Below are 21,457 nucleotides of genomic sequence, written 5' to 3' on the forward strand. Positions count from 1 at the left end.
GATTGGTACCTGAGCTGTTTTATCAATTTGATACCTGTGCTGTTTCATTTATTGGTTCCTGCGCTGTTTCGTCGATTGATACCAGTGCTGTTTCGTCGATTGATACCAGTGCTGTTTCGTCGATTGGTACCTGAGCTGTTTTATCAATTTTATACCTGCGCTTTGTCGATGGTACCTGTGCTGTTTCATTTATTGGTTCCTGCGCTGTTTCGTCGATTGATACCAGTGCTGTTTCGTCGATTGGTACCTGAGCTGTTTTATCAATTTTATACCTGCGCTTTGTCGATGGTACCTGTGCTGTTTCATTTATTGGTACCTGCGTTGTTTTGTCAATTGATACCAGTGCTGTTTCGTCGATTGGTACCTGAGCTGTTTTATCAATTTGATACCTGCGCTTTGTCGATGGGTACCTGTGCTGTTTCATTTATTGGTACCTGCGCTGTTTCGTCGATTGATACCAGTACTGTTTCGTCGAGTGGTACCTGAGCTGTTTTGTCGAGTGGTACCTGAGCTGTTTTATCAATTTTATACCTGCGCTTTGTCGATGGTACCTGTGCTGTTTCATTTATTGGAACCTGCGTTGTTTCGTCAATTGATACCAGTGCTGTTTCGTCGATTGGTACCTGAGCTGTTTTATCAATTTGATACCTGCGCTTTGTCGATGGGTACCTGTGCTGTTTCATTTATTGGTACCTGCGCTGTTTCGTCAATTGATACCAGTGCTGTTTCGTCGATTGATACCAGTACTGTTTCGTCGAGTGGTACCTGAGCTGTTTTATCAATTTTATACCTGCGCTTTGTCGATGGTACCTGTGCTGTTTCATTTATTGGTTCCTGCGCTGTTTCGTCGATTGATACCAGTGCTGTTTCGTCGATTGGTACCTGAGCTGTTTTATCAATTTTATACCTGCGCTTTGTCGATGGTACCTGTGCTGTTTCATTTATTGGTACCTGCGTTGTTTCGTCGAGTGGTACCTGAGCTGTTTCGTCGATTGGTACCTGAGCTGTTTTATCAATTTGATACCTGCGCTTTGTCGATGGGTACCTGTGCTGTTTCATTTATTGGTTCCTGCGCTGTTTCGTCGATTGATACCAGTGCTGTTTCGTCGATTGATACCAGTGCTGTTTCGTCGATTGGTACCTGAGCTGTTTTATCAATTTTATACCTGCGCTTTGTCGATGGTACCTGTGCTGTTTCATTTATTGGTTCCTGCGCTGTTTCGTCGATTGATACCAGTGCTGTTTCGTCGATTGGTACCTGAGCTGTTTTATCAATTTGATACCTGCGCTTTGTCGATGGTACCTGTGCTGTTTCATTTATTGGTACCTGCGTTGTTTCGTCAATTGATACCAGTGCTGTTTCGTCGATTGATACCAGTACTGTTTCGTCGAGTGGTACCTGAGCTGTTTTGTCGAGTGGTACCTGAGCTGTTTTATCAATTTTATACCTGCGCTTTGTCGATGGTACCTGTGCTGTTTCATTTATTGGTACCTGCGTTGTTTCGTCAATTGATACCAGTGCTGTTTCATCGATTGGTACCTGAGCTGTTTTATCAATTTGATACCTGCGCTTTGTCGATGGGTACCTGTGCTGTTTCATTTATTGGTTCCTGCGCTGTTTTGTCGATTGGTACCTGTGCTGTTTAATTTATTGGTACCTGCGCTGTTTTGTCGATTGGTACCTGCGCTGTTTTATCAATTGGTACCTGTACTGTTTTGTCGATTGGTCCCTGTGTGTTCTTATGTTTATATTTTGTTCGTTTATATTGATTTAATGAATTACCAATTCGAGATAACCAACCTGATTCAAGACAACTTGTGGATAAATCTTTCTCTCCCTCCGTTTCTGTTCTTCCTGTCGTTCTTCCTTCTCTACCTGCGTTGCACTGACATTTACTTGAAGTATGCTCCTAGTGCATCACAAATGGTCTTTTTTGTGTCCAGTGTCGAGGCTCATGGAGGAGCTGGAACACAGAACAGATCAGGATTTCGCAGAAGGAAAATAACAGGAGAAACAGAGGAAGGGAGGACGCTTCAACACCAAAAATGAGGGGCAGCCAAGATACAGGCAATCACAAGCGGGCACTCAACCATCATCATCATCATCATCATCATCATCATCATCATCATCATCATCATCATCATCAACCTTTCTGTGGCGTTCAAATGTTGAAGGGTATATTATAAGATTGAAAAGATTACGAGCAGTACGAATTTGTGGCCACCGAGCGCGATCTTGGGAGGTCCACTCGAAGCAAATGAACTATCAAAATCCCAGCGTGGGTGTATCTTCCAGCTTGACTTGTCGAACCTTCGTTTTCCTCGTTTGATATTTTTTTTTGTGTAAAATGATTTTTAGTAAGATTTCTCATCTGGTAGAAATGCTTCCGGTAATAAACGTTGGTGGGGATGAGATAAAGATCGAGAGGGATTTTGAAAGATGTAATATATCATATGTATGAGAAGAAGAAGAAGAAGTTCTGCGTGGCTCGAGCGTGGATCCGAGGCCCCGGGACACGAACAGCGAAAGAAACATTCTCCAAAGCGAGTTGTGAGTGGAGGAAATGCTGTGGAGATTTCTGTTTGTTGAACATCTTCGTGAGTAACACTAAATTAGTGGTACAGATTATAACCAGTTTCTTCACTAGATATCAGCGATCACCAAGGGTAACCCCGCGACTTGGCCTGCGATGTGCATGTTTTTAGGATCACCACGTGACCAGTGACGTCATTTGTCGACCTCATGTAACAATGGTGGACCAGTGGGGGGGGGGGGTCCTGTCGTCATCCTAAAAATACGCGATTTGGTGTCTGTGGCCGATGGATTCAGTGTCTTTTTTTCTGCACATAGTCGAGGCTCATGGAAGAGTATTAGTGCACTGAACAGATCGGGAAACAAAAGGAACGGTTGAGAGAGGGAGGGAAACGCCAACAACAGAGTTGAAGGCCAAGACTGAGGCAGGTGGACAAACAATGGGTGTGCGGAGGAATGGGGACAACAACATTGATACAGAAAGAACCCCTCAGGAGGGACAACTGGACATCTGGAAGGAGGGATTGGGGTGGGGGGATGGGGGTTAACGAGGATAGTAAAGATCATGGTTTTAGATGGAGGGGATGACTTGAGATGGTGGTGAATAGCTGTCTTGAAGACCTTGAGGGAAGAATGAGATTGAAGAGATTGAGAATACAGAAGTTGCTTCCACAGGTGGGGGGGGAAAAAAGAGGAATGAATGAGTGGAGGTGAGCAGTGATCCTCTATTTAGGTAGTTACATAAGAAGGGGGTTGATGGTGGACCGTGTGTGCCTTGCAGAAACCTGTGGAGACGAAGGACGAAAAGAGCAGAAGGTGCAAGACCGGAAAGGAGGAGGTAGACGAACAAGAGACGACCGACCTGCGTGCGATGGCGAAGTGATGGAGTCGGCTCCGTTGTGGGACATTCCAATAGTCTTGAAGGCCTTGGTTTCCGCGGCATCAAGCTGAGCAAGATGTGAGGCAGGGGAGCCAGCTCAGAGCAGAGAGCAATACTCCATCAAGCTGTGGATGAAGGCATTGTAAGTAGATAGAAGTTCAGGTGTGCAAAGGAAGGACTTTGTACGATGGAGGATGCCAGTTAGCGGTGGCCGGCTTTGGAGGCCAACTCTTAAATGAATTATCCAATCTCAACCGAACTTCCCAAGGGGAAGGTTGAAGCCACTTTGTTTGCCCTGATGAGGAATTTCTCCTCCAACCTCCAGATGATCGTTGGAGAATTCTTCAGTTGTTGTGGAATCTTATTTAAGTTGTGAGGGTTTAACGTTTAGCCAACTCGGTGTAAATCTCGTTACAAAAGCGAAAGACACGCAGAGCAAAATGACAACCACAACGAGAGCGCTCCCCTTCAGGTTTAATTTTATTCTCTGCTTGTCAGTTCAAAAACTCAGATGTCGACATCCACCAGTTTATTCTCAAGTCTCTCTCACAATGAACTTGAGAGCCTTCATTTGTAGTGGAACTTTATTTGGTTCTATTTTATTTATTCTTACTTTTTAGTTAACTGTTTAACCGGCCCGATTAATTCACTTTCCTCAACGTTAAAGTACGTTACACCAGAAAGTTTTATTATTACTTGGTATTTGGTCAGTACCAAGGACCACAAGCCACTGAGATGCTATACATCACACGTGCTTGCACTAAAACAAGATTACAATTTCTGGTATTTATATGCTTTTTCATGGGAGAGTGGTGGGGGCTGTTAAGCCTTAAACAAAGAACTCCAAAATGCAATACATGTCTTCTCGGTGAAAAGCAACTTTGTAATCATAACAACCTTGGTGTTTTCAGAAAGGTCACTTTGTTCCAGAGCAAGACGATCAACATTTAGGGCAAAAGACTCTTGGCTAAAGGGAAGCAACACTGACAGCCAATTCGACTTTAGCATAAAAATTATATTTATAAAACACCAGCACAATTACAATTTAGAGTACATTAATATAATTATTTCTTCCACAGCCCCCACCCTGGCCACTGTGGTTTGGAAGTTGGCTGTATCACTTGTATTCCTTTTTCTGCTTGTCGTCTAACGAAAAGAAAGTTAATTTTTTGTGATTTTAAAATAATTTTCACCTTCTGTTGAGCTGTCGGCTCTTGTGTGTATTTTGGATCATCGATTTGTATTGACATGAGGCATTCTCTCCACATTTTTTTTTTTAATCACAAGTGGGCCCGTTGGTCCGATGGACCAAATTTTAGTTTGCCTTCACAGTCTTGTTGCACACCTGCCTGTTGTACTGCTTGAGCATTAGCTTGCCTCTCACGAAGCCCAGAAGTGCTTGGGCCAGCGTGGGGATTATATATGTTCGCTATTATTATTGCCATATGATACTACCATTATTATTATTGTTAGTATGATTGGTATTAATCAATATATATGCTTTGTTACAATGTTAGCATTGATTTTTCTTATTTATTTTGTAAATAGAATGCCATGCCAGGGTGGAAGGATGTATTAAGCTGCTTTATAGTCCTTGACATGGCGTGCGTTTAAAACATGGGAATTCTAATGGATTTTTTTGTAGTTAATTAGCCAAATCAACTCGGGAGGTCGTGACGATCATTTTGTTGCTTCACATTCCACATCAGAACGCTCCAGTAGAACTCCACAAAAAACATTACACACACACACACACACACACACACACACACACACACACACACACACACACACACACACACACTCATCCATTTATTGTAGTCTTAAAGGGTCTGTCGGGCATTTTGGTTCCTCGGGGTCATTTTATATGCCTGGTGTTGGCTTAATGGCTCGAGTGGTGGGCTTGGAATCATTGGGTCCTGAATTCAAATTCCGCTTAGCTGTTGAATTAATACCAGGTGGGGTTGTCTCAACCTGTCATCCTTCTGAGGTCAGCAAAATGAGTGCCAGCTTGCTGGTGTCCTGCGTCAGAGTGGTGACCCATCCAGGATTGTGTCCAGTAGCCAAGGAGACTGCTTAGGCAGCACCAAGGCTCTGCACAGAGTATGGTCCCAATGGATGGTCCTTTGGGTGTTTGGGGACTTTTGGATCATCTGGGTCTTTTGGGACTCTTGGGTGCTCGTGGACTTGTGGGTCTTTAGGGTCATCTGAGTCTTTTGGGTCCTCGGGAATTTTTAGGTTGTATGGGTCTTTTTGGTCCTCAGGGTCTTTTGGGTGTTCTGGGTACTCGGGGAATTTTGGGTCATCTTGGTCTTTTGGGTCTTTTGACTCCTCTGGGTTTTTTTTTGGGGTTAGGTTAGGTGTGGGAGCATGCGCCGGAGCAGTGTGTCACTGCATCTACTTTCCGTCGATACTCCAGGGGCTTCCGTCTGGCCATCCCCCAGGCAGATGCCTGGCCCATCTTTTGTGTCTTTAGGGGTCTTCAGGGTCTTTAGGGTTCTCAAGGGTCTTGGGGGGGGTCTTAAAGCTTCTTTAAAGGTCGAAGGGGTCTCGGCAAGCTGAAGGGTCAAAAAGTACATTCAAATAGTATGTAATTCATGAATAGGCTATGTAATTAATAGACACAAAAATATGCCTCACATGGACACACACCTCACATTACTATTTGGTGGATGGTACAACACACACATAAAAAAAGAGGTGGGAGTGTAGGGGATGCTTTAGCCAGAGGTATTCCTGGAGGTGTGATGGAGAGTGAGAAATGGAGATTTTGATAAAGAGCAACTCTGCCACCAGGACAAGGCTCAGGTGTATTATACCAGAGAATGGAGTAACCAGAGAGAGATACTCAGGAAGGAGGAAACTTTCTCTAAAGCAGATTGTCTGGTTTGTCAGTGGCAACCTGTATGGAAAGATCTGTCAGGTTAGAGCAACAGGCCCTGGATGTTTGAGGTCCACATCATTAAGGAAGAGGGAGGGGAAGAGGTTTTGGGTGCAGGAGTGGGGAGTGGAAGGGGAATGGTAAGACGAGGGAGGAGAGGTGTACGTAGGGAAAGCTGTTGACAGTGTGTAGGAGATTGCAGAAGAGTTAGGGGAGAGGATCAGATGAGGAGTAGGACAAGAGGCCAGGTGGTGATGGAATGAGGCACAGTGGTGAGTAATAAGAGAGGGGGCAGAGGGAGGTAGAAGATTGAAGGAAGTGAAAGAATGAGTTAGAAGAGAGAGGAGGGGGGAAGGAGACAGCTTTGTGGAAGTGAGGGGGGGGCAACTTTGAGAAGGGGGAGTGAGGGGGAAAATTTTAGGGAGAAAGATGTGGGGGGAGCTTTTGAGAAAGTTGAGGGGGAGGCTTGTAGATGGAAGAGAATTAAGTTTGTTTTGAGGAGGGAGGAGGTGGCTGCTTTGAGTGGGAGGGGTGAGAGGGAAGCTTTGAAAGGGAGGGGAGAAGATGAGAGCAGGCACAGTCATGGGGGAGGAGGAAAAAGGGAGAGGAGAAGGGTGAGACTGAGTAGTGGTATGGTGAAGATGGGAGCGGGCTGTGGGGGAACAAGATTTGAGGGGGTGGGAAGAAGAGGGGGAGGTGTGATCCAAATCCATTGGGACCATACTCTGTGCAGAGCGTTGTTGCTGCCCAAGCAGTCTCCTGGGCTATTGGGCACAATCCTGGATTGGTCGCCACTCCGACACAGGATACTCGAATGGCTCAATCATCCCAGCAAAAGCTGGAACTCATTTTGCTGACCTCGGAAGGATGACAGGCTGAGTCAACCCCACGTAGTATTAATTCAATGGCTGAGCAGCATTTGAACTCAGGACCCTAAGAGCCCAAGCCCACCAATCTAACAATTTAGCCAACACAAGGCATGAGGTGTGATGATAGGAAAGAAAGAGCATGTTTGAGATGTTGAGGAGTGTACTGATTGAAAGAGTGAGATTTCTGTTTGGTTGTAATTTTGCCCACAGATGTTTGGGATACCAGAGGAGGAGCTGTTAGTAAAGCAGAGGACAGTGGAGATGTGCTGAGAGAGGAGGTAGGATGAGGGGCAAGATGGGAGTAGTAAGGAGGAGGTATTTTTCAGGAGGTGGGGTGAATTGAATTGGCACTGACGTTAGACCAAAAGAACGATTGATGGAATCCGAACATGCATTGCAAAATGGGATTTAAATGTTTGTTTTTTTTAAGTCAGAGATACGTTTAAAGACGTTGGGGGACTGATGGAATAATGGGGAGTTAAGGGAATAGAGAAAGGAAACGCTGCAACAGTTGCTGTTTTTAAACGCGGGGTCTACGAAGGGTAGGCCTCAAGGAACCCGACGTGAAAAGTCTGACGAATACTCACAGATTGGCACAAGTTTTAAAACAAAACCTAACGAGAAAAACACAGTAAACACGGGAGATAACAAAATTAACAGTAAAAACGCGACAAAAAAAAAGACCAGGAAAATTTGTCTTTGAGACAGTCGGCAGAGACCGTGAAGAACATCACCGAAGCTCAAGCACCTGAAACCGGAAGTCTCGATGATGTCATTAAATTTAATCAATGTCGGGTTGACCAGATGCATGATGGGCCAAGTTGTCTCCTGCGTAAATGTTTCTTGTATAAGCTATCCTCGGATAGGGGCTCAAGGAGAACCATTGACCTTTCTCATTGGAGAACCGTTGACCTTTCCGCACCATGGGGAAGGTATTGGAGCAGATGAGGAGCCATTTTTGAAGTTCATTTGGTAAATTAATCAAGATAGCCGGCATGGATTTGCGAAAGGGAAATCGTGTTTTAAAATTTGTCGGAATTCCTTGAGGTAATTGCGAAATGTAAGCCGCACATGGCTGCGCAGGTAGCATCATTGGTTGAGGGCACAGCTGTGCCGCTGATGCTGTGCCCCTACTAACAGGACACTGGTAATCATTTCGCCGACCTCAGAAGGATGACAGCCTGAGTTAACCCCACCTGGTGTTAATTCAACAGGAAAACAGGGCTCAAACTCAGGACCCTTTACCACTTAGCCAACACCAGGCTTGAGCAGTGGGTGTAGCATACTGAGACTTCCATAAGGCATTTCACAAATTGCTAAACGTGGGGCTGTTCATTGTGGTTGGATCTGGCAAAGTCTTCATTATTGTAGCTAAATGGAGCAACAACTGCCTTAGGGGAAGGAAGAAAAGGAATGTTGTTTGTGGGAGGATATCAGACTGGGAAGTTATTAGGAATGGAGTACCTCACAAATCACAAGGGCCATTGTTGTTTGTAATTTATAGCAGTGACGTGCACAGACGAAAACATACTTGGACGCCCAATAGGCCATAATGCGTAGGTGTCTGAGGGTTGTTTTGTATTGTTTCAAGAATGGATAAGAGGGTTTCTGGGTATACAGGTATATCAATAAGGTTTTGGGATCTGAGGGGTATTTGAATGTTCAGGCAAATGTTAGAATCCAACAATCCTGCCCATTTGTCTGTTGCTGAACACTTCATTTTGAATTTTGGAATTTGGCGATTCTTCTTGCTCTTTCCGATGCAAATATACTCATTGAATTAACGAAGAAAATTCACTTTCCCGCAGTGTTCAAACTATCTAATACAAACAAATGGTCTTCCTTTAAATCATTAATACAGGTGTCCCAGTACTACCTACCAGTTTGTTAAACTTCAACTGAATTCCCATGGAAATGTTTTGGTGCCATCCGATTTTTTTTTTTTTTTTTTTTCTTAAGTGGGTTTCTTATTTATTACCTGAAAGTTAATTATGTGGGGAAACTGTCAACGTATTGGCAATATGTGCTGCATGGATTACATCTGAGCACAAATGCTCCTTCATACACATCCCCTGTGCTTGTGTTTAAGGCCTTCTCACCATTGAATGTCTTCATCTTAAAATTGCTGTCCACACTTAGATTTGATGTCAATATCTACCCTTTTGATTGTTTTATATGTGGCCAAATCAAAATGAAATCAACATGGAATACAATTACATAATTGTCTGAAGAACGTGCAACGTGTACAATTTAATTTGGGGGTGTCGCAGGGTGCGTATCGGTGTGATGACTGATTTGGCCAGAGTATAAGGTCTCATGTGTAGAGGTACTTCACATGTAGGAACTGTGTCTGATCAAGGTACTCATGTTTGAGCAAACATCAGGAAGAGTGGTGTGTTTACTGCCTCTTTAAAGGTTCACCCACCATGTACGCTCAAGTTGGCTGTTGGAAGGATTCCTGTCATGTGCAGTCAGCATCGGAACAGCTGACTGTGCTTGAGTGTGGCATGAAGGTTGAAGAGCTGGAAGGATCTTCTGAGATTCTGCAGACGAAAATGGAGGATGAGAACCTTTATCGTCTGGAAGAGGAGCAAAGTGACCAGCTGAATGGTGAGCTGTGTGATCTACATCACTTCCGATGGGATCTCTGTTTGTTTAGCACTGAGTTTTATTGTTTTTTGTATATATGAGAAAGGTTCATGGAAGGGAATAAAGGGGGAAATACCAACCGCAGAGTAGAAGTGCGAGTGAGATGAAGAGGAGGACTCATGGGGGTGAACAAGATGCACACAAGTTGAATGAAACACAGGAATACGAGGAATGGGAAAGTGGTGATGAACTCAAAAGAAAGAAATCGACCAACAACTACCAAAGAAAATAATTGAGGAAGAGGGGGAAAAAAATTTAGGACCACTGGATCTGTAGCTTATCTGGGCCCTGGCCTAATGTAACCTAAATTTAGTCGCATTCTGACTGGGGGGTCTGTAGAGGAAGGTTTTTGAAGGGATTTATGCGATTTTTTTTTTTCCCAAACATTTACTAAGTCCACCATTTTGACACACTTCCGGTCATGTGATCAGCATGACCTCCACAATTTAACATCACGACCCTGTCCAAATGTAACCCAAATTTGGTAGCGTTCTGACTGGTGGGTCTGGAGAAGATTTTTGAAGAAATTTACTGTTGGCCATTTTTGATCTACTTAAAGTCATGTGACTAGAACGAGCTTTGCAATTCCTGTTACCAGTCAGGAGAGGAATGTTGCTGCCAGATTTCAGCTGGATCGGCCCATCAATTTGGCCGGAGAAGTTGAAATAGGAGGAGGACGGATGGACGGTTGCGTGATGACAATACCTTATCTGGTATTTAATTTCCAGATAAGTTAAAAATCACAATTACTTGTAAAAAGGAAGTGCCTTGAAATGGGGTCATTTGGGGTGGAAAATATCATGGTTTTGGATCTGAGATGGTGGTGAACAACTGTCTTGAAGACTTGGAGGGAAGGATGAGAAACGAATGAGTGGGGGGTTGAGCAGTGATTGTGTATTTGGGTGCTTCACCAGAATGGTGTTGATGGTGGATCGTGTGTGCCTTGCAGAAACCTAAAGGGGACAAAGCATGGAAAGAGCAGAGGGTACAATACCAGAAAGTATGTGGTAGAAGACCATCGACCTGTCTGCGATGGTACTGATTAGCCTATAAGACTCAACTTCATCACGGGAGATTCCAATAATCTTGAAGGCCTTGATTTCCACGGCGTCAAACGGAGAAACATGTGAGGCAAGGGAGACAGCCCAGAGGGGAAGGCAGCACTCCATCAAGCTGCAGGTTGAAAGCCTTGTAGGTGGATAGAAGTTCAGGTGTGTCAAGGAAGGATTTTGCACGACAGAGGAGGCCCAGTCTGTGGGTGGTTTTGGAGTCCAACTTTGAAATGTTGATTGCCCAAGAAATTTCATGGCTGATTGTGTGACTCATGAGTTTGAATTACTGAACCTCCTCAAGCGGATTGTTAAGAAACTATATTGGAGGGTTTGCCGGACAGTCCTTTCGGAGAGAGAGTGAGAGTGTGAGGTGTCGCTTGATTTAAAGACATATTCTAAGTGTTTGGCCAAGTTGTGATTTTTTTTTTTTAACTTCAAGGTCTGAAGAGAGGGAAGAGGCTACAGCCTTCCTGTCTGAAGGATGAGGGATGTCACGGCCGAGGGTGGATCCATCAGCAAATAGATGAAGGGAATTTTCCAGTCAGAGAGATCATTTATGAAGATCAGGAAAAGGACCGAGCCCATAATACTGCCTGGGCACTCCAGCCTTGACAGGGAGAGGAGATGAAGGTATTCCGTTGCGTGCCACATTTTGGAAGTCAGAGTAAAGGAAGTCAGTTGTGCATGTGTGGAGTTGGGCTTGGAGGCCATAAGCAGAGTTTTTGGCCGATTCATTTCATTCTCTACATTTGTCGATCTGTTTAACGTGCCACACACTGTCATTTAGTTTTCCATGTGGGTTGACTTTCGAGACCAAAAAAAAAACAACTAGTCACATGTTGGATCGGAGATCGGAAGTTTATGGAATTTGACAGTAAATGCAGGTTGGGGAGAAAACTTTCTCTATTTTGTTGGTCAGGATTTTGGTTGGTAGTGAAATTCATATTGGAGTTGTACGAGGTAGGAAGCATCTCGTAGCATTGAGGCAGTTTGTCATGTCATGATTTGATTTCGTAATGCTTTGATGCCACGCTACTCCTGTGGGGAAATGTTTTAATTTTTTTATTTTCAAGGAAGACCTCAAATCAATGATTTTTAATACAATATTTATTTAGCTCCGAGCAGGGGCTGCCTGACTCGGTGAACTTTTCCCGGTGATGGTTTCAGGACGTGTTGGACATTGAAAAGCTTGGAGTTATTGGCGTCATGGTGGTTATCTTTTGCATGTGGGCCGGCGGAAGCACTGCCTGGCACCACATCCCAATATACAATTTATATCGGCCTTAAGGCAAATCAGACTTGAAGGCCAATCTGTGGTAGCTTAAAACCTTTCCCAGATTCTGAAGTAGGTAGAGTAAACCCTCAAATATCATCTGGGTTAGGTTCCAAGGGCTAATGTGAAAAGAGGGCTTCGGTTCCTGATCTTGGGGGGGAAATATAGAGGAAGATGTCATAACCTTTTTCAGCCTTTTGGCACAAAAAAAATGTCCTTTGTTTTACGTTTGGGCACCATTATTAACTGTTGGGTGTCGACTAGATATTGTAGATCTAGCCTGACAGGATCTCCGTATGTCATTTCCTGTTCGATGATGATTAATTGTTAAATTTAGCGTTCTTCCCGTATTCTGGTCTGATTACTCCAATTAATGGTGCACAAGAAACGAGACAAGGCTCATAATGAGAGGAAATCATGCACTCGGACACAAACAATGGCTCATCTTTGCTCAAAAACCGCATTTTTCCCGAAATTGAATAACGCGATAACTAAATTGGAACACAATGAGTTGCCCGTGATTGGTCGAAACCCGTGATATTCGACCCCACAATATTTGAGGGTTTACTGCAAATCCAAATTTGGAGTCTCTTGGTGCTACGGGTCGGCCATGAAAGAATGGCGCACAGACAAACAAACACCTGAAAATATTCCCTCTTCAGCGAAGACCTCATGTCAGTGATATTAAATAATGCAATATTTACAGTGGCCTGCAAAAGTATTCACCCCTGACCAAAAATGCCACATTTAAATGAATGATGAATTCTGTAGAAGCAATTTTTCCAAATGAACTTTTCTTATTCATAACTGTAGATTATAATTATTATTTTTATTATTATAACTTTCATAACTGCTTTATTCATTACTGATTTGGAGCATCGTCCTGCTGAAATGTGAATCTCCTACCCAGTTTCAGATTCATGGCTGACTCGAGCATGTTTTCCTCAAGGATACTCCTGCACTTTGCACCCTCTATTACTATCCTGACAAGCTTGCCAGTCCCCCATTGATAAAAAGCAGCCCCATAACACAATGCTGCCACCACCATGCTTCACAGTACGGATGGTGTTGACTGGGTGATGTGCAGTGTTGGGCTTACACCAGACATACCGCTTTGAATTTAGACCAAAAACATTCAATTTTTGTCTAATCTGACCACAAAACATTTCTCCACAAGCCTGCAGTATAATTAAGATGCTTTTTCACAAACTCAATATGAGCTTTTAGATGTGTCTTTTTCAGTAATGGCTCCTTTATTGCCACCTGTCCATGGAGGCCAATTTTTTGAAGGGAACGTGGTATTGTTGATTGATGACCACTGACCCCCATCTCGGACAATAGAGCCTTGCAGATCTTTCAGTCATTGTTGGATTTTCAGTGACAATCCCGTACAATATTTCTGATTTCCCGGCTGCCGAGTTTTGATGGGCGACCTAATCTGGGTAAAGTCTGTGATGTGATACGTCTTCCACTTCTTAATGATGGATTTCACTGTACTCAAAGGGATAATAAATGACTGAAATCTTCTTCGAATCGTCTCCTGAATGGTGCTTCTCCACCACCTATGTCTGACTTCTTTGGAAAGTTCTTTGATCTTCATGTTTGCCTTGTTAGTTGACCAAGTGAGTTACACCTTCGAACTCCTTGGATAAGTGGGCGAGCTTAATTTTTAAGTTCAATCACTTGTTACATACAGGTGAAAGCTATTACCCCTATTTTGTAACTTTTTAAATAAATAATTTGCTCCTGGAGTGATTTAGGATTAATTGGACAAAGGGTTTGAATACTTATGTAATTGAGAATCATCTGATTTATTTTTCTGTTAATTTAAGTTATTCACATTGTAATTGCATTTTAAAATATATTTAACCTCCGCCATCTTTGAAGATGGATGGAGGTTACTGTTTTCACCCCTTTCTGTTTGTTTGTTTGTTTGTTTGTTTGTGAACAGTATTACGGAAAAACTCCTCGACGGATTTCGACGAAACTTGGCGGGGGGGTGGGGTTAGGTATGGTCCAAGGATCATGCCATTAAATTTTGGACTTGGTCCCCCCCCCCCACAAAAATTGTAAGAGAATTTTTTTTTTTGCATTTCTACATGTTTTAAGTGATTTCCAACCCCCCCCCAAAAAAGTTACCCCCCTCCCCCAAAAAATAGAGAAATTTTTTTTTTTTTTTGCATTTCTACGTTTTAAGTGATTTCCACCCCCCCAAAAAAAATTGTTCGAGAAAAAATGTTTTTTGCATTTTTACATGTTTTAAGTGATTTCCAACCCCCCCAAAAAAAATTGTTACCCCCTCAAAAAAGATTTTTTGCATTTCTACATGTTTTAAGTGATTTCCAACCCCCCCAAAAAAATTTCCCCCAAAATTGTTAGAGAATTTTTATTTTTATTTTTGCATTTCTACATGTTTTAAGTGATTTCCAACCCCCCCCCAAAAAAATTGTTTAAAAAAAATATATTTTTTTGCATTTCTACATGTTTTAAGTGATTTCCAACCCCCCCCCCCCCCCGCAAAAAAAAAAATTGTTAGAGAAAAGTACTATAACTGTCAGCACTGTTGACATCATATTTAATGAATAAGATAAAAGGTTCACTTGAGTGACCCAGCAGTTTTGGCGGCGGAGGTTTTGCACTCTCCCGAGTGCTCCCCCTCTAGTTTTTAGCTTTATCACTTTGGAATAGTTTGTGAAAACTCTTTATATTAAGTTTGATTTGAAAGAATCATGAAATTAGTTCGGGGGGCGGGGGGGGGTAAATACTTTTTTTGTACAGTGGTAGCTACTTTTAAGGCCATTGCATGTAGCTAGTTTTAAATTATGGAACCAGATATGTATGTGACACAAGACTGCCTGCACTTCATAAAAGTTACTTTTTCCAGATTTATTTGTGAAAGTGGAAGTGAAAACTGAGCATGACATTGATGTCCACCTGGATCTACCAGAACCAAATGACTCTGAAGCTTCTTTCTTCAAGAACCATCCCCATGAAGGTTTCTGTCAATGTCTATAGATTTTGATTTGGACAGTTTGATGATGAACTCTGGTGTTGACAAAAACCCCCTCCATTTTGACTTCATTGCTCTAAGAAATAGCCACGATGGTAGATCAATTTTTAATATTTTAACCAACAATAACATACCTTGATGTATCCTTTTATCCTCAATTTGTACTATCGTCAATTCTGATTGAGCTTGAATTGCACCCTTTTTATTTATTTATTGTGCGTGTTTCAAGGTGCAGAGAGAAAAAGGCAACAAATTGACAGGGTAGTGAGGCCATAGTTGGACACAAGCAAGAGAGATAGAGACACAGAGGCAGAACGAACGAACAGTAATCTGATAATAGAGCTGGGTTGGTTGTGGTTCATGCGTGTAGGTAACATTGTGGGTGGGGAAGTGGATGGCATGAGAGAGTGGTGAACTTTGAAACCATGGTAGGAAAAGTACAACTCAACCATATTCGGCCTTGTGAGGCCACCTTTTCTCAACACACACAATCTTCGATTTTCGCAAGTACCAAGAAAGACATTGTGCAGTCCTCTTCAAATTTCAAGTCAAATGAATGAAAAATGAGGATTTTAGAATTTTCACCTAAGTTGCAACCCCTTGGCCGATGTTGACCTGAAAAATAATTCAATTGGTGGTTGAATTCAGTGACCTGATATGCAAATCCTCTTCAAATTTTAACTCGATTGAATGAAAATTGAGGATTTTATAGACTCCACCCAAGTTGTTGACCTCAAAAATAATGAGTGGTTGAATTCAGTGACATGATGAGCAAACTCAGTTTGAAATTGTGACCTGAGGTGATTGACGTACAGATAAACAAACAGACAGAGTAACACACGTGACCAACCAATATACTTGTGCTGTCAAACCCTGACATTTGCTATTCATGGACCCCGCGTATTTGTGGTTGATAAAATGGGAATCCAATTCTGATGTCAAAAATAGTTATCATTGAAGAACATATTATATGCTAGAGTGATATTTTCTTCAATGGGAGTCTGGAAAATAGAAAATAACCATTTGTTTGTTCCCGGTCAGAATCAAAATGTGTTTCATTTTTCAAATCACTACTTTTCAGATTGAAGAGTCATTTACTAGTGTAAACACACACATGAGGTCATACAATACAAGATATTCCTGGTGCTGGAACTAATCATTGTCATCATCGTCATCAGAGTCACTTTCTCTTGAATTGGTTGGAGTCTCAGCAATTGTTGGCACCTGATGTCACATGACTTCATTCAAGTACCTTGGCAGGGCTGGTTGTGTGTAGCACACAGGTATGCATGCACCTTTGTCTAATGTCCACCCATGGCTCAGGGGAGATGGAGGTGAATCTGCCTTATCAAAGTTCAGAAGCGTGAATGTCTGGTTGTTCACTCTTTTCATCTTGCGATCATGTGAATCTCTGTCTGATAGGAGGCTGAGCATTGATTTTCTCTTTTTCTTTTGCGCCAATTTCGATGCTCGTGCATCTCGAGATACTTGCTGAATGTATCATTGTCCATGGACTGTAATGTATGGTGAACATGGCCATATCATCCGTTACAGCTTTTGTCACTGGGAGTGCTTGTCTAACTGAACCTAGCAAAGCATGTACGTCTACTGAAGAGGTTGCTTTCTCATAAATTGTTATCTTGCCATGTGCAAAGAAGGCTGCTGTCATATCACATCCACTCTCTCTATCGAGTGCAGCCTGTGGCTGCTGGTTGCATCAGTGGTTGGGACGTGGCTATGCCGCTGATGCAGTGTCCCCCTTACCAGCACGCTGGTGCTCATTTTGCCGACTTCGGAAGGATGACGGGCTGAGTCAACCTCCTGGTGTATTTTAATTCAGCGGCCAATATGGCTTGAACTCAGAACCCTAGGATCCCAAGCCGCCCCCCTAACCACTAAGCCAACACCAGACTATCACATCCACTGTGAACATGTAATGGGATTATGATGTCTGATATTTCTTTGGGGCATAATGTTCGACAGTCTATAATGTTGTGCTTGCATTTGATCGCCAGAGCACCATCAACTGTGTTGGGAACATATGCGGCTAAAACAAGAATATCCGTATCCTCTGCATCGATGATGACTACTGCTTGGGTTCCACATCTGCGGATCTTTGAATCGATGAAGAATAGAATAGTATCTGCTTCGATATGTTCACATTCAAGTTTACAAATCTGTTCCCTTCAGGTAAGTTCCAATAATTTTGCCCAACAGAATGGACATACTTGGTATTGGGATATCACCTGCATAGCACACTGAACTCATCCTGAAGGAATGTTAATAAGCATTGTTTATTTGTGGGATTGTACAAGAGATCTTGGAAAGCTCTGGATAATAGGAATTTGTGTGTTGCTCTGATGAAAACATGTTTATCTCCCTGGGGGGGGGGGGGGGTGGAGGTTACTCAACTGCAGGCTCCTTTCTTGTCACTGATTGTAAAAGGTAAGTCATACCAGTCATTCACAAGCACAACCTGTGGTGCATGTTTGTGCCTCATCATGATTACAGAAAACATCTTGGATGAATAATCTCTCCACGTGAAGCTGGTTCCATCCAACCGTTCATGGTGTTCAAGTAATGGTGTTGACAGGTGCCATATGAATCCCAAGTCAAGTATTGCAATGTACTCATTAGGAAGTGAATCAATGGCTTTCATGTGGAGCTTGTGCAGCAGTTTTGACTTGGGGTCTTCCTCATTGTGCCATTGATGTTGAAAATTGGCAAACGTTCGTCTGTAACTCGATAGTCCATCACATCAACAAGATTGAATTTCTCATCATTAGCCTCTGCGAGAGTGATGATAGATGCCATCGCCCTGTTTTCCATTGCCCCCAATTTGGTGATATTGTCATTCTGTTCACCCATGACTTTTAGTGGGTTACTGAAGTTCCGTCTCGAGTTTCTGTGGACTGTCGAATGGAAGGATATGTTGTCGCTTAACATCCGATCATTGCAGAATGCGACAGTTTCTCACCTTCCCTTTCTCACCTTCTCACAAGTATCATATGAGATATAAGTTGTCATTTGATACATGAAACCCATTTTGATGATGACCGGAAACAAATAAATGGTTATTTTCGATTTTCCAGACTCCCATTGAAGAAAATATCATTCTAGCATATATCTTCTTCAATAATGACTATTTTTGACATCAGAATTGGATTCCTTGACATCAAAAACCTATATTTAGACACCAAGAACACATTTATAGCTCGTATGCAAGCAAAGATATGCCATATCTAATATTTGTAACTGCCTTCTTATATTTGGCCCTCTGGCAGAGTTGGCCCACATTTTCGTGAGGTGTTCCCCAGCTTATTTTGTTCAGCATCCTCAATTCACCCAAAATCAACCTTCGAACCATGATCCGAGAATATTGGTCACAGGTCCTGTGGGAGGGTCCTCCACTATTAGATGCTTCAGATCGCTTGAACCCCGTTATCCCTGGACCTTTAGACCCCTTGAGGCCCCAACTGCTATTGGAAAATGATGATAATAATAACTGGCAATATTGAAAATGATAATAAAAATAATTATAATAATGGCCATGTTGATAATCGTAACAATGATAACCATCCATCCATCCGGACCATACTCTGAACGGAGCGTCGGTGCTGCCGAAGCAATCTCCTGGGCTATTGGGCGAAATCCTGGACAGGTCGCCACTCCGACGCAGACAATGATAATGCGAATAAGAATAATAACAATAATGATAATGGTACACGGAAATAATGGTGCGTGAGTACGTCCATTAATTATGTACCATTGGAATGTGAGTATAGTACGTTTGTTAATTACGTACTATTGGAACGTGTGTTTGTCTTACATACTAAAGAAATATCAGTGCTCTATCTACGAATTGAATTTTATTGGAATGTGAGTGTGTCAAGTCATTACATACTATTGAAATGTGAGTAAGTCTACTGAATATGTACTGTTTCAGCATGACTACATCTCGTAATTACGTACAATTGGAGCATACCTTATAGACCTTCAGACCCCTTAGACTTTGTAACACCCTGGAGAAACTTTCAACTCATTTAGACCCCTTTATACCCTTCAGACCCCTTAGACATTTTATAATTGTGGAGACGCTTTGGAACCCTTCCACCCATTTTACCTAATTTCCCTCTCGACCATTTTAGAGCGCTTCGACCTATTTCAAAACTTTAGACTTTCACACCATTTAATACCTTTTGGCACGTTAAACCCCATTTGACCTTTGACCCTTTTTAGATGTTTTAAAAACATTTAGACCCGTGCAGACAATTCAGACCCTTTAGACCTTAAATTCCACCCTTGGACCCCCTTAGACCTTTTCAGACCTTTGATATTTAGACCTTTCTTTTGCAATCAATGACCTTTCATTTAGTAAATTCTTCCATTTTTACAAAAACCTTTTTTTACAATGTAACACAAAATACACCACACAAAACGAGCCTTGGTAAGTGTATGCAATCTGATTACTCGTTCTCATTATACATTTCAGCAATTTGTTTCACCCACATTTATAGAAGCTGTTAATATGTGTGTGCATGTGTGCCTGCGTTCGTTCATTATCCATAACCGAGTTGCCTGAAACTTTGCCTGCATACGAAGGGAACTCCAAGGGAGTGTATGAATGAAACCTGGGTGTTTGGGTAAATTTAAACACCCCTTTTGAAGATAATTTACAGCCTTATTTTATTATCCTTTACCAATCCTTGTTCAGCCCCTTTGTCAGCCCACTCTCTCTCGCTGGGGTGTTAATTCACCATTTTTTTTTTTGGCCTGCTCAACAATGCCTTGACATGGAACATACCGCAATGGTTTCTCAACGAAAAAGCATTCAAACAATTTTTTTCACTTTCCTGACTCATATAATCGAATGCCTAATCTTCATACCTACTGTTATGATTATGGGGGTAGATTAACTCATTTAATTGTACTGATAGGACTGTTTCGTGTAGCATCGTCAGTGGACAGGTAGAAGCACCTTGATGTAAATCATCACACCATTTTAAAGCCTTTTTCCCTGAGCAGGGGTCAGTTTTTTGTGGGCTCCATTCATGGTACCCTTTCTTGTGGCAATGTTTTTACGGCTGGATGCCCGTCCTGACGCCAACCCTTTAGGCGCCTTCAACATGCAGGGATCGAATGATGTGTGCTGAGGTGTCGCTCTCCCCCTCTTCCTCACTCTCCCCCACTTCCTAGCTCCAGCCTTCCTCAACCCCTCCTCGCTCTCCCCCCTCCTCGCTCTCGCCCCTCCTCGCTCTCGCCCCTCCTCGCTCTCGCCCCTCCTCGCTCTCGCCCCTCCTTGCTCACCAGCCCTCCTCCCTCTTTCCTCTTTCCCCCTCCTCACTCTCCCTTCCCTCCTCTACTCCTACTCACTCCCCATCCTCATTCTCCCCTCCTCTCCCTCCCCTTCCTCCTCTCTCACCCCCACCTCACCCAACCTGCTTCTCCCCCTCGCTCACTCTCGGTCCCTCCTCCTTCTCCCCCCACTCTCCCTCCCTCATATTTTTCTCCCCCCTACCCCACCCCTCCTCATTCGCCCCCTCTCTCGCCACCGACTCTCTCTCCAACTTACTTTCTCTCCCTCCCACCTCTCTCTCTTTTTCCCCCCTCCCTCCTCTCCTCCCCATTTTTCTCCCCCCCCTTTCTCTCTCTCCCACCCCTTTCTCTCTCTCCCTCCTCTTTCTCTCTCCCGCCCCTCTTTCTCTCTCCCGCCCCTCTTTCTCTCTCCCGCCCCTCTTTCTCTCTCCCGCCCCTCTTTCTCTCTCCCGCCCCTCTTTCTCTCTCCCGCCCCTCTTTCTCTCTCCCGCCCCTCTTTCTCTCTCCCGCCCCTCTTTCTCTCTCCCGCCCCTCTTTCTCTCTCCCGCCCCTCTTTCTCTCTCCCGCCCCTCTTTCTCTCTCCCGCCCCTCTTTCTCTCTCCCGCCCCTCTTTCTCTCTCCCGCCCCCTCTTTCTCTCTCCCGCCCCTCTTTCTCTCTCCCGCCCCTCTTTCTCTCTCCCGCCCCCTCTTTCTCTCTCCCGCCCCCTCTTTCTCTCTCCCGCCCCCTCTTTCTCTCTCCCGCCCCCTCTTTCTCTCTCCCGCCCCTCTTTCTCTCTCCCGCCCCCTCTTTCTCTCTCCCGCCCCTCTTTCTCTCTCCCGCCCCTCTTTCTCTCTCCCGCCCCCTCTTTCTCTCTCCCGCCCCTCTTTCTCTCTCCCGCCCCTCTTTCTCTCTCCCGCCCCTCTTTCTCTCTCCCGCCCCCTCTTTCTCTCTCCCGCCCCCTCTTTCTCTCTCCCGCCCCCTCTTTCTCTCTCCCGCCCCCTCTTTCTCTCTCCC

The 21,457-nt window shown here is 43.5% G+C and overlaps 1 protein-coding gene across 7 annotated transcripts in view; it reads left to right on the forward strand.

The window, feature by feature from the left end:
* Window positions 1-2,325: 2,325 nt before the first annotated feature.
* LOC147009471 (uncharacterized) overlaps window positions 2,326-21,457 on the forward strand; it is a 95,272-nt gene continuing 76,140 nt past the window's right edge. Inside the window, exons 1-4 of one of the 7 annotated variants that reach the window (XM_085861874.1) lie at window positions 2,326-2,551; window positions 3,315-3,555; window positions 9,579-9,773; window positions 15,022-15,132. In XM_085861874.1, the coding sequence (XP_085718000.1) occupies window positions 9,590-9,773; window positions 15,022-15,132 (295 nt within the window). In that variant the 5' untranslated portion in view covers window positions 2,326-2,551; window positions 3,315-3,555; window positions 9,579-9,589. Of the gene's footprint in view, window positions 2,552-3,084; window positions 3,209-3,314; window positions 3,556-9,578; window positions 9,774-9,805; window positions 11,024-11,303; window positions 11,495-15,021; window positions 15,133-15,168; window positions 17,338-21,457 lie in introns of those variants that run through there. The other 6 variants (XM_085861866.1, XM_085861868.1, XM_085861873.1 and 3 more) reach the window with 6 other exon arrangements.

Source organism: Eptatretus burgeri, chromosome 17, assembly GCF_056783735.1.
Source record: "Eptatretus burgeri isolate ZD-2024b chromosome 17, Ebu_testis_v1, whole genome shotgun sequence".
Classification (NCBI taxonomy): Eukaryota; Metazoa; Chordata; class Myxini; order Myxiniformes; family Myxinidae; genus Eptatretus; species Eptatretus burgeri.